We start from the raw sequence: 12,689 nt of genomic DNA on the forward strand, positions 1-12,689 counted from the left end.
CCCCCCCCCCCCCCCCCCCCCCTCCCCATTCTTATTCTTTCTTTTTGTTTTAGTTGTTTTCTTCTTCGTTTGTTTGAAGTTTGTGAGGAAAGGCGTAAAAAAACAAAACAACAACAACAAAAAGAAGGGGTCCACCTCCTTTTACGCCCCCCTCAAACTTCACTTTTGCTCCAGTCGTATCGGAGGGAAGATGTAATCGTAACGTCATAATGATAATAATGGTAATAATAGACATGCATGCGTGCATATTGCTGAGGGTGGAGCCGCAACATTTTGATGGATGCATGCCAATCCCAGTCCCCCACCTTCTGTACTCTTCTCACACGCGGTGCGTTACAGACAGAGAAACACCTCACAGTGGCCATGTACATGCAACACATCATGTGTACTGCCCCACCACACACACACACACACACACGGTTCCTTGCAAATGGCAGAAGAAAAAAAAACCACCCACCGCAGTCTCTATGGATTCTATTAAAAAGGTCCTCCCCCCTTCCATCTGCCTCTCCTTCTCTCTCACTCTCTTTTCCTGCACGGGGAAAACACGAGGGTTACGACAATTGAAGGGAGGACACGCAAGAAAAAACAACAACAACAACAAAAAGCAGTTAAATAACGGTGATAATAATAGGAAGCATGAGGAGAAAGAAAAAGAGAAATAAAAATAAAAATAAAACGGGCAGTAAAACAGGCACACACACACACAAACACACACACACACACAAATATGCATGTATATAATTGTACATATCTCCAGTATAATTTCCGCGTCGTTTTATGCACACGATTCATGCGTATAAAATCTTCACGACGCGCCAGTACCATGGGGGAGCATGTATTGTTTTTTTGTGTATGTACGTGTGTGTGTGTCTGGTTGCGTTCGTTACTTTTGGAAGCCCCTCTCATTCGTGTTTTGTTAAAAGTCCTCATCAAACTTCAGCATACCCGAGTGTCTCTCAATAAACGTGCGCACAGTAACACGTTGTGAGTTCTGGATACGTCCTAGCTCGCTGCGGCGTAGGCCCTCATAGATCTGCGACAGGGCCTCCTCTGAAATGGAGCAACTACGAAGTGCTTTCCAGTCCCCGGCTGTTCGCAGCGATTCATTGTCAAGGATGACAAAGGTGGGGATGATCTCCACCCCGAAGAACTCAAACAACGGGGTGGCAAGGTCCATGTCAGCCTTCACGGAGCACGTCATATTGCTGGGAAAATCCTCCTTCATCATTGTTGGAAGGGCGTGTACAATCCGCATGCACGGCGGGCACCATGACGCACCAAAGTAAATAAGAGATCGGGTGCCTGAGGCACCTGCAGCGGGGTCATCCGGAAAAAGCGCCTTTTCACATACCGTGCGAAGAAAATGTGTCACCGTATAAACAGGTGTCAGTAATGAAAAGGAGTGCAGTTGATCCAACGACGTCAGTTGCTTCACCACTAACGGTCGTCCATGATGGTATCTGCCGGCCAACGGCGGCTGTGGATTGTCGTGGTTGTTGGCATGGCTATCATTTTTTCCCTTTTCCTTCGGGTAACAATACTCATCGGCCAGCCCTCCTTCCGCTCGCCACATGACTAAGGCTGGAAGAGCGAGTTCCTCACGTTTACACGAGTGGGTGGCGTCTGCGGATGCGTTCTCGTCGCCACCGCCCTTCTCGGACGTCTGGGACTTGGAGGAGTCGGCATCGTTTGCATTCAATACTTCATCTACACACAGCAACGAACTCGCACGTCGCATGACGTGCTCCATGTCGTGTGCCCCCTGTGACGCCAGCGACAGGAGGGTGTCTGTCGGAGGCAACTGCAGGAAGCCGGTAGCAACTCCTCGTTCATCATGGCCGTTCGGACACGCCACATCGCTTTTCTCCTCGTACTCACACGGCGGCAGCTCGCCGAGATCCAGTAAAAAGATACGGCAATTTGAGAGCTGTTCCGTCGTGTGCTGCGGCAACACTCCTGCTTCTCCCTTACACCGATGCAACATAATGAGAACCGTTTCGCCCGCCCTCAAACGCAGCGACGGTGGGGCCGATGACGATGACGATGGCGTGACGTTCAACACACCCGCATGAGCAATGGGAAGAGGTGCACTGCCAATAAGTTCCTCCAGTTGCCGCAATGAATACAAAGTCGTGACCGCACCGACGGTGTGAGGGGCACGGCAGCCATCATGCGCCGCGTCCGGTCGTTGATTTTGACCACCGGAGGCGACACACCGTAAATCGACGCCGCTTCCATCACTCCTCTTCTCGTCACGCGCCGCATGTGTGGGGCCGAAGAAAAGTGTGGGCTCCTCCACATCAACATCATTCGCCCCCACCTCACTGCCATCCGTTTCACCCCGGCCGTCTACTGACACCTCGTTAACGGAGGGAGGATGTTGCAAAGGTTCGTTTTGTTGCGGCCGCTCCTCCCGAAGACCTGCAAACTTCTTATGTGCGTCCAACGTGTCTGTGACGTCGTTGTTGTTGTTGTTGGTGGTGCTGTTATTATTATTATTATCGGCGTCATTCTCCAGATGCGGCCTCTTCTTCTTCTTCCTGACATCATCATCCCCTTTGCCCACCACCACCACCCCTTCTGTCTCGTGTACGGTTGGGACCGCCGCAACTTCCGTCTCCTCTCGTCCCCGCTTCTCGGTTGAATGCATCAAACTGACGTGCTCCCCCTTTTTTTCCTTCTTTATTTTATTTTTATTTTTGCTGCCACACCCCGGTTTCTTTATTCCTTTCCTTCTCTATCAAATTTTCCCCCCCCCCCCTCCCTCCCTCCCCACACAAACACACCCTTTTGGTTGCAAATGAAGCGTCCCCTTTTCCGTTTCTTGCCTGCCTGCCTGCCTGCCAAAAAAAAAAAAAAAAAAAGCCGCTCCCTCCCCTCCTCTCCTTCAATATCTTCTCGCTTTTGTGTTGCCTTCTCTTCTGTCCCCCTGCGCCTGATGCGAGCGGGTGCGCACACAAACGCCCACAAAAGGACAAAAACAGAACCAAACTTACTTTTTTTTTTAAAGAAGGGAGCCAAACAGAATAAAAGAAAAGAAAAGAAAATATCCACACAAAAAAAGCAAAACAGCAACAACAAAAACAACGACAACAACAACAGCAGCAGCCGCTGCAGCAAAAAAGAAAAGGACTACGCAGCCGCCTCCGTCTCCCCAAAGGGAAGTGGGGGCGCAATAAACACCCACACGCACACGCACACACACAAAAAGAGAGAGAAAGAGAGAGAGAGAGAAATAAACATAAATATTTAATGGAATACAGTCAGGAAGAATGTGTAGTTTTTTGTTTTTTTGTTTTTGTTTTTTACTTCCTTTTCTTTGGGAGTGAGTGAATGAGTGAGTGAAAAGACAAAAACAGAAAAAACACCAAAAAACAGAAAAAAAGAAAAGCAAGCGGGAGGGAAAAAAAAAAAAAAAAGGCACACACACACACACACACACACAGAGAGAGAGAGAGAGAGAGAGACGTGCATGCATGCACTCATGTACACAGCTCAACTAGACAAGTGTAAAAACGTGTAAAAAAGAAGTAGAGAAAAAAAGAAAAAAAAAAAAAAAGAAAAGAAAATCCCTCTCAAGCACACAATCATACAATTAAAATAAATAACGTGAGAGAAAAGAAAAAAGAAAAGAAAAGAAAAGAGAGATGGGCCCAGTAAAAAAAAAAAAAAAAACAAAAAAAAACAAACAAACAAACAAACAACAAAAAAGGCGAAGTCCCTTTCAGGCGATACACTCGACTCAAAGAAGTCAACACAACACGGACGCACACACAGAAGAGAAGAGAGAAAAGGAGGAGCCATTGTGGCGGCCGCATATTTGTGTGAGATGGACTGAGCCAAAAGGCCGGCCAAACAAACACAAACACACACACACAAAGAAAGAAAAAAAAAAAAAAAAGGAAAAAAAGAAAAAAGACATGCAGTCAGGCAATATTACGACGGTGCACACCCATGCAAGCTGGCGGTGAATGCGTGCTTCCGTGGAGAGGCACGTCCCTCCCTCTTTCCCCTCCCCTCCCCTCCCTCTCTTTTTTCTACCCCCTTCTTATTGTTATTCATCCACTCATCCCATCACAATTTTTCATCCCTGCACGGGAAAGAGCGCTGCCGTTGGCAACAACACATACATGCATGCATGCATACAACAGACACATGAGGGGGAAGATCGTTTTTTCTTTTTTTTTTTTTCGTTTATTTTTATTTTTATTTATTTATTTTTTTATTTTTTGTTTAAATAAATAAAAATAAAAATAATTAAAAATAAAAGGCAGCAGGAAGTGGAAGAATAATAAACAACAAAACAACAACAACGACGACGACGACGACGACGGCTAAGCAGAAACAATTTGGGTAAAAATGCAAACAAACGAACAAACAAAAAAAAACGGCGTTACAATAAACAGAAGCCCTTCACAAGTAACCGTTTCCTTTTTTTTTTTTTTTTTCTTTTCCTTTTGTTCTTGTTTACCAACAAATCAAAGTGCCGCTGCTGCTGCAGGTGCTGCGGTGGTGGGAGGAGGAAGAGGGAAGAAGAAAAGTCTGCTGGGCGTTGATAACTCCGTGGCAAAAAAAAGAAAGAGAGAGAGAGAGAGTGCAGGAGGAAAAAATAAAATAAATAACACAAAAAAAAAAATATAATAAAATAAAATAAAAATGAAGGGGAAAATAAATAAATAAAAAACAGAAAAAAACGAGGCCGCCACACAAACACACAACACGATACGCAAGAATAATAATAATAATAATGAAAGGTCAGGCGTATTTATATTTATATACACGCAAAAACCAAACAGAGAAAAGAAAAGGAAAGACATGTATGCAAAGAAATATTACTTTTCCTCCTCCTTTCCTTCTCTTTTCCCATCTTCATTGTCAAGAGTACATGCCCGCATCCCCTTCTCTACAACCACCCGCAAGGCACACTGATCGAAAGGGGGAAAAAAGAGGGGCAGTGAGCGGCTACATGTCAGAAAGAAGGGAAGAAGGACGCACACAGAAATGCAGGCATGCAGACACATGAAAAGATGATTTCTGCTCAGCCGAGCAGTCATTTCCAAAAGTCATACAAGAAATTATTTTTTTTTTTTCTTTTTCTTCTCTTTTCTGCCTTCCTGCCTGCCTGTCTGTATGTGTCCTTCTTTCCTGCTCTACGTGCCATTACGTGTGGAGGGAATCGCGCCTCCCTTCTTTCCCCTCTTCATTCCACGCCCACATGTCTTACTGACCGCCGCTAAGCCGGTGGTCGCCTGCCGATGTTCATCCGTTCTCCCCCCACCCACCCACCACCACCACCACCACCTTTTTTTTTTTCTTTTTCATTCGTCATCGGTAGATGTGCGCACAAAAATGCATGTAAATATAAATAAATACACAAACCGAAACAAGAAGAACAAAATCGTGCAAATTAAATTCAATTTCACGCTGTAACCATGCCTTCTTCTTCTTCTTTTTTTTTTTTTTATAAATATGTGCGTGTTTGTGTTTGCGTGTGTTTTCACTTATTCTTTCCGTTGCGATAATTGCGTGTCACATTTTTTTTTTTTTCCTTTTTTCTTTTTTTTTTCTTTTTTTGCTGCGGCTGCTGTCTTCTTTTTCTTTTGCCTTTTGCCTTTTCAGTTATTCATGCCGTAAATATATATAATTATATTATTATTATTATTATTAATAGCAAATGCATATCACTATTTTTTATGATCGATTACGCTGTCTTCTCCCTTCCCTTCATTTCCTCCTTTTTTATCTTTCCTCCCCATTTACGCCCTCTTTTTTTTTTTTTTTTTCTTCTTCTTCTTTTTCTCTCTCTCTTGACCTCCTCTTCTCGCACTTCTCTCTTGCCATTGATCCACACGCATGTACACGCATGTGCATGCGTTACCGGTAGGATTAAGAAGAGATGCAATACTCATGTCTGCTTGCATTTCACAACAACAACAAAATCGACGTCGTATCGTACAGACACATGAGGGCGCCCACACGCGGCACCCCCGTCCACACGTCTACAAACATCACAAACCGCAACGCATATTTCATCTCATTTTGGCCCACGGAAAGACAGACAGACAAACGGGAGACAAAAACACGCACACGCACACACACAAACAAACAAACAAAAAAAAAGAATACAAATTAAAATTAAAATTAAAATTAAACAGAAGAAAAAACAAAAACAAAAAAGAAGGGAAAGGAGGATAATAAACGAAACCCGAGAATAAGATGTCAAACATCTGCAAAAAAAAAAAAAAAAAAAAAAAGAAAAGAAAAGAAAAGGGGAAGAAAGTCCAGAAAAGAAAAAAGGGCGGTGAAAAGTGGATTCCTTCTCATCCCTTCACACTCGTGCCATCACCAACACCATCACCCCTCCCCTGTCGGCGCTTCGTTTCCGCATGTAATTTTTGTGCATTTCTCTCATTCTCTCTGCGTGAATTCTTTTTTTTCTTCTTTTTCCCCCCCCCTCCTCGGGTGAGAATGTGTGATGCCGTCGTTTTTATTGCCCCCTCCCCTCCTTCCCCTCTCGTATTTTGTGTCTGACTCTCCATCCTCCTCATACATGCGGGTGATTCATGCCTTCGTTTCCTCCACTGTGTTGTGTTGTTTTATTATTATTATTTTTCCTGCTTCCCCATTTCCCAAATGGCATTACATTCCCAATCCTACTCCTCCTCTTCTTCTTCTTCCCCCTCTTCTTGTCTGTGCGTGCGTGCATGTATTTGTACGTGTATGTGTGTATAATATGTATGTACGTGTGAGAGCTTCCCCTCCCCTTCCTCTCCCCTACACCCACTTCGCCTCTTCCTCCACCTTCCAGAGAAAAAACACACACACGCACACGTATATATATATATATATATATATATATATATTTATACGCATGCATGGATATTGAATGTGTGCATGTAAGCCCACTTCATTTCACCTTCTTTCATTCCCATCAAACCACTTGCCTTCATTTCTCTTCGCTTCTATACACTATAAGACACAAACAAACACACACTTTCTCTCTCTCTCTACGAATAAATACAGACATATACATATATATTATATCATGTACGTCCCCCATTGCAAATCTCTGTTTGTTTCTGGTCACTACCGCTGTTGTTTGGGTATTCCCCTCTTTCTATCTTCTCACTCCTGCTCTTTCTTTCTTCCTTTTTATTCGTCTTGCTCTCCTTCTCTCCCCGTCCCTGTCTTCACCTGTCACTTCCCTCTTCATCCTCCTCTAGTAGGCCTTTTTTTTTCTTTTTTCTTTTTTGTTGTTGTTGTGTCTTCTGCTCTTCTGTTCCTTTTTTTTTCCCTCCCTTCTGTGTCCGTCCTCCATGCAGTGCAGTGCAGTCCTTTTCTTCACTCTCACGCTTCCCCCCTCTCCCCATCACAATACTTTTTGTTTTCTTCTCTCCTCCTCCTCCGCCTTTCGTTTGTTTTTTTGCTTTTTTTTTTTAGTTTTTTCTTTTTTGTTCCTCCTCACATCACCCACCACTCGTTGCATTACTTTCATTGAAGGCCATCACTCCACCCACACCCCTTCCGGCCTCTGAGCTTTTCTCTTCTTCTTCTTCCTCGATTCATTCGTTCTTTTTTCGTTTCTTGAGTGCGTGTGTAATTCCGACGTTTTTTTTTTCTTTTCTTTTTGCCTTTCCCTTTTTTTTTTTTTTTTTTTTATGGGAGGGAGGGGAGGGGAAATTTTTTTCTATTTTTTTTTTTTCGTCGTTTTTCTTTTCATTGTTTGTTTGTTCTTTCCTTCCTTCCTTCTTCTCGCTGTCATTTCAGTTGGTTGGTTTTCTTCTTCCTCTTCTCCTTTTATTCTCCTCTCCTTCTCTCTCTCTCTCACCGTGCTCCCTCCCGCCCCGGCTTTCTTTGCCACCGCCTCCAGGCCTGCGCCTTATGCGGCGTAGAGTTCAGGGTCAATCTCACCCGGAATGGCGTTTATTACCGTGTCGAGCTCCTTCTCGATGCGGTAGACGTTGTAGCGGTCATCATACGTCACAAAGTTGATCGCAAGGCCCAGGTGTCCAAAGCGACCGGAGCGGCCAATACGGTGCAAATACGTCTCAGCATATTTGGGGAAGTCAAAGTTAATCACGACGTTAACCGCCTGAATGTCGATACCACGAGTAATGAGGTCGGAGCAGACAAGGTTGCGGCAATGCCCCTCACGAAAGTCGTGGAAGACGCGGTTACGGTGTTGTTGCTGCATACGGGCGTGAATGTAGTAGCAGCTATAACCGAGCTGGGTGATCTTCTTCGCCAGCAGCTCCACCCGATTAACGCTATTGCAGAATATGATGGATTGGTTGATCTGGAGGCGGTTAAAGAGTGTGTTCAGGCAATGAATTTTCTGCCGTTCTTCCACAAAGACATAATACTGCGTTACACCTCGCAGAGTCAGTTCCTCCATGAGGTTGATCTCATACGGGTTGCGCAGGTAACGGTCTGCAAAGTCCTTCACAGTCACAGGGAAGGTGGCGGAAAACAGAAGAGACTGGCGATCGGCAGGCAAGTAGGTGTAAAGGTCCTCTATCAATTCCGTAAACTCCTGTGATAGGAGTTTATCTGCCTCGTCAAGCACAATGATGCGGCAGCGGTCAAGCTTCGCCGTGCGCTTGCTCGCCAAATCCACCACACGACCTGGGGTCGCCACAAGCACATGGACAGGGTTTTGAAGACGCAAGATGTCATCACGCAGGGTCGTTCCACCGGTTGTAACCATCACCTCAAGTCCTGAAATGTGTTTCCCAAGTTCCTTTGTTACTTGCGCCGTCTGCAGTGCCAACTCACGGGTTGGAACCATCAAAAGTGCCTGTATATGTGGCTCTCGTGTGTCCACTTTCTCCAAAACGGGAATGACGAAGGAAGCCGTCTTCCCTGTACCATTTTTGGCACGTGCTAGCACATCTTTGCCTTGCAGCGCGACGGGGATTGCCTCCTCTTGCACAGGGCTCGGCCGCTCAAATCCCTTTTCAAAGATGCCCATCTGCAGTTCACGCCGTAAACCATATTCTTCAAAGGTGACGTTGCGCCGAGACTCAACATCTTCTGTCTTCTTGCGTGTATCCTTCTTGGGTGCAAGGAGGTTCTTCTTCCAGTCGTCTTCCAAAGACATTATTCTTCTCCTTCTTGTGCCTTTAAAGATGTTGTTTGCTGTTTCTTCCTTCTTTTCCGCTGAGGGGATGTGCAATCCTTTTCCCTTCTTTGCTTGAGTGGTTCTCTTCTTATTATTTTGGTTGTTTTTCCTTGCAGTTTACTGCAGATGACGTCGGGTAAAGGCACCAGAAAGAAAATTAAAATAAAATGGAAGATAACGATGACAACAAAGGGGGATAATAAAAAAAAAAACAACGAAATATGACGGGCGGTAATAAAAATTTCTCTCAAACTTCTTTTTTTTTTTTTTTTTCCTTCTCGGCACGCACGTGATGTTTGATTTTTGTTTTTGGTTCCTTTTATTTTCCACCCCGTTCACTTTGCTCCCACGCCCTCCCTATTATATATATATATATGCACACACCTCCCTCTCCCTCATTTCCCCATGTATTTTGGCGGTCGCTTCTCCGCGAATGCCCGCAGCCCCTCCACACGATCTTCCGTCTGCAGCACAACGTCGTACTGCGCCTCCTCGCCCCGTAGTGCCTCCTCACGCGGCCGCCCAAACCCGTGACGCACCGCCGCCTTCGCCGCGGCCAACGCCACTGGCCCATTGCGTGCAATACGTTCAGCCAGCGACAACGCGGCCGCGGCCGCCCCGCCCTCCGGGACGACTTCATTCACAAGACCAAACTGCAGCGCACGCTCGGCCGTTAGCTGCTCCGCGGTCAAGATAAAATACAGCGCGCGACTGAGACCAATTGCCATTGGGGCACGGTACGTCCCACCAGCACCGGGAATAATCGCGAGACTCGTCTCCGGCAGCCCAAACATCGCCGCCGCACCGGCCACACGCATGTCGGCACAAAGTGCCAATTCACAGCCACCACCAAGGGCTTTGCCCTCAACCGCGGCAATTGTTGGCATCGGCAGATCCTCAAACGCGGTGAAGGTGTCGCGAAGGTTCTTCACAAACGCACGTGATGCCTCAAGTGACATGGTACGACGTTCCTTCAAATCTGCCCCGGCAGAAAAAATACCGTCGACCTGGCTCTCAAGCAGAAGGCAGTGGATGGCATTTGCCGGGTCGCGGCACATGCGGATGCACTCGCTTAGTTCACGAAGGAGTGTCTGACCAATCGCGTTTTTTCGCGAGGGACGGTTGAGTGTAAGGACGCCAACATGATCGGTCATCCGTGTGAGGCGGCATTCGCCATCCAGGAGAAGATGCGCCGCCGTCGTGTGAAGCCACATGGTACGCCGCATGACTGAAATCCCCAAAAGACAGCCCAGCACGCAAATAAAAAGTCGCCCCCCCCCCCCTCCCGTGTTTTTTCTTTGTGTGTCTGTGCCTGCGCTTTTGCACCGTCCCTTCCTTCCTCAGCACCGGGATAATATCACAGGGGCTTCTCCCTCCCGTCGCCACAGACAGGTAGGCATGCCCATTGCGGTGCAATAAAGAAAGTGTAAAAAAAAAAAAGGAAGCAACGGGCTCAAGACAAAGAAAAACTCGTCAACTGCGGCTCATCATCTCACACCCCAGTCCTTTCCCTCTTCTCCAATCCCGTCTTTTTTCACTCAGTCCCTTTTATCAAATACCTCTCATGCACACGACACGGCCGCCGCCGCCGCCGACGAAAAAGAACACACACCCTTCGTGAAATCGACCACAAATGCACCCATTTCAAGTCGTGCAGCGTCGAGAAAGACGTCAATGTGATATTTTCCCGCCTTACGTTTCAGCACCGGTCCATCCACCTGCACGGCCACCGATCCATCCGCATTACGCTTCGCCGGCTGCTTTACAAAGAGTGGATGACGCTGCCCAAGTGAGACGTGCACGCCAAATTGACGCTCAAACGCCGTCACATCGCTGACAATGCGGCCCCTGCCCACATGCGGACTGAGACCAATACCAAGTTCTCGTACGTAGCACGCTCCCTCTGCCTGTCGCACCAGACTGACCAATTCCACAAGCTCCTCCGGCGCATTGGGCCCAATGTCCGTGACGATCCCATTCTCGATGCGCATTGTCACCGGATTTAGATCCGACATGGTGACTTCCTTAAAGAGGCTCGGGTATGCAAAGACGGAGCAGGATCCGTTCAGTTTGCTCAGGTCAAAGGACTCACTGATGACCTCTCCAACAGGGAATGTTCCGCCAATACTGCTTCCTACACACGCCCCGCAATCATTGCCACGACGGCGAACGCCATCGTCATTCTCATCAGATGGGGAAGAAGTGCGTCCCGCCGTATTTTTCTTCCCTGTACGCTTTAACATTGCCAAATACTCCTTCTTTTTTAAACGCCCTCGTTTCTCTGCATCGCTGGCCTTGCGCATAGATGCAATGTCTCCCTCCTCTTTTTCCTCCGCCCCTTCTTCCACTTTATTCGCCTCACCGGCATCACGCACAGGAAAGCGCTGACGGTGACCCTGAACACAATTACGCTCCGGTGCGTGTGCGGCGGCATAGTAGCCGGTGTTGAGCAAACACTCCTCCAGTCCGCCTTCAAAACTCAACACTTGACCGTCTTGACATATGATACGAAGTGGTGCCCCTGGACCGCTAATATTCCATGACGCGGCGGAAGGATCCATCCCCGTGACCGTGTTCTTCTCGTAGCAACTTCCCTCCCAACGGAGCACTCCCGCGTTGTAGACGGACAACAAATCGGCGTTGGACAGTGACTCATAGAAGGATGCGGGCGGTACCACGTCCAATTTGACGCCATCGCTTCCATCAGCAGCAACGGTTCGTCTCGACCAGCTCAATGCATCAATGGAATCGGCAATGGCGCGTCCCATTGACTCCGCCACATGTGGTTGCAACGAACATGATTGCATGTAATAAATAATCTCTTCTTCCTCCAAGCATCGTTCCCTGCTTCCGCCATCCTTCCCGCTGGCGAGAGTATCTGCCGTGCGACTCATACACTCCAGGTGGTTATGTTCGGCGACTCGGAGACCCATTTTAAAGAGGTCCAGTCGCAGGCGGTATTTCTCCAGTTCATTCTGAAAAGCATTACGTTGAATGAGTATACAGCCCAGCAACTCACGTGGCTGCCCCGCACGCAAAGTGTGAAGAAGGGCATCTTTCCACTCAACAGAGCCATCGGCATTGTCGTCCGCACGGTATGGCGACAAAATGGGTGCCAGTGAGTCAAGGACACCTTTCATCTTCTCTTCTGACCACTGTCCACCAATTCTCCCTTCTTCCGTATCAACGGGCGCACCACACTGACGCAAAAACGCCTGCAATGTTTGCACATCCTCCAAGAAGGACCCTGCGGAAAAGGGCAATACACCGTATGTCACCTTCCAGTCCTTGTCCAATCCGTTGCTGTAGGAGGGCGTTGTTGCAAGAAGGTCGAGATCAAGACGAGGCGGGCCTTCTACCGGGTTGGACGACCCCATGTTGATGGCGTCCAGTTCCTGCATATAACCCTCAAGAAGCACCTTCTGCAGCGTACACGGCAATCGGTCTACCACGAGCAGTACATGTGGGACGGCGCCTTGAAAAGCAGAGAGACGGAGACTTTGCCACAATATCGTCCGTGCACAGGCGCGTGCTGCCAACACCGCTGTTGACATAACGATAAAAA

The 12,689-nt window shown here is 47.3% G+C and overlaps 4 protein-coding genes across 4 annotated transcripts, besides 37 other annotated features; all 4 read right to left on the bottom strand.

Annotated features, from left to right (window-relative positions):
* Positions 1–27: a microsatellite.
* Positions 1–12,689: part of a sequence feature (heterozygous, non-Esmeraldo-like haplotype) that runs on past the window's edge.
* Positions 398–418: a microsatellite.
* Positions 648–679: a microsatellite.
* Positions 696–727: a microsatellite.
* On the bottom strand, positions 920–2,653 carry Tc00.1047053506959.20 (hypothetical protein, conserved; the record flags this gene model as incomplete). Its single annotated transcript, XM_809037.1, has 1 exon — positions 920–2,653. The coding sequence occupies one exon, from the start codon at positions 2,651–2,653 to the stop codon at positions 920–922; it is 1,734 nt and encodes a 577-aa protein (XP_814130.1).
* Positions 2,462–2,503: a microsatellite.
* Positions 2,829–2,848: a microsatellite.
* Positions 3,071–3,110: a microsatellite.
* Positions 3,213–3,237: a microsatellite.
* Positions 3,348–3,422: a sequence feature (A-rich).
* Positions 3,425–3,448: a microsatellite.
* Positions 3,448–3,470: a microsatellite.
* Positions 3,525–3,572: a sequence feature (A-rich).
* Positions 3,618–3,647: a sequence feature (A-rich).
* Positions 3,662–3,714: a microsatellite.
* Positions 3,881–3,920: a microsatellite.
* Positions 4,175–4,238: a sequence feature (T-rich).
* Positions 4,243–4,272: a sequence feature (A-rich).
* Positions 4,307–4,336: a microsatellite.
* Positions 4,430–4,472: a sequence feature (T-rich).
* Positions 4,610–4,659: a sequence feature (A-rich).
* Positions 5,286–5,305: a microsatellite.
* Positions 5,453–5,474: a sequence feature (AT_rich).
* Positions 5,538–5,577: a microsatellite.
* Positions 5,651–5,670: a microsatellite.
* Positions 5,770–5,801: a microsatellite.
* Positions 6,054–6,207: a sequence feature (A-rich).
* Positions 6,235–6,272: a microsatellite.
* Positions 6,655–6,691: a repeat region.
* Positions 6,695–6,751: a microsatellite.
* Positions 6,756–6,809: a sequence feature (C-rich).
* Positions 6,836–6,871: a microsatellite.
* Positions 7,116–7,305: a sequence feature (CT-rich).
* Positions 7,383–7,462: a sequence feature (T-rich).
* Positions 7,612–7,829: a sequence feature (CT-rich).
* Tc00.1047053506959.30 (ATP-dependent DEAD/H RNA helicase, putative) lies at positions 7,883–9,103 on the bottom strand (the record flags this gene model as incomplete). Its single annotated transcript, XM_809038.1, has 1 exon — positions 7,883–9,103. The coding sequence occupies one exon, from the start codon at positions 9,101–9,103 to the stop codon at positions 7,883–7,885; it is 1,221 nt and encodes a 406-aa protein (XP_814131.1).
* Positions 9,520–10,350, bottom strand: Tc00.1047053506959.40 (enoyl-CoA hydratase/isomerase family protein, putative; the record flags this gene model as incomplete). The annotated part of the gene is made up of 1 exon (XM_809039.1): positions 9,520–10,350. One exon carries the CDS (start codon positions 10,348–10,350, stop codon positions 9,520–9,522), a length of 831 nt encoding a protein of 276 aa, XP_814132.1.
* Positions 9,727–9,748: a sequence feature (GC_rich).
* Tc00.1047053506959.50 (hypothetical protein, conserved) lies at positions 10,687–12,678 on the bottom strand (the record flags this gene model as incomplete). The annotated part of the gene is made up of 1 exon (XM_809040.1): positions 10,687–12,678. One exon carries the CDS (start codon positions 12,676–12,678, stop codon positions 10,687–10,689), a length of 1,992 nt encoding a protein of 663 aa, XP_814133.1.
* Positions 12,685–12,689: part of a sequence feature (A-rich) that runs on past the window's edge.

This window comes from Trypanosoma cruzi, genomic scaffold (genome assembly GCF_000209065.1).
Source record: "Trypanosoma cruzi strain CL Brener 1047053517127 genomic scaffold, whole genome shotgun sequence".
Classification (NCBI taxonomy): Eukaryota; Euglenozoa; class Kinetoplastea; order Trypanosomatida; family Trypanosomatidae; genus Trypanosoma; species Trypanosoma cruzi.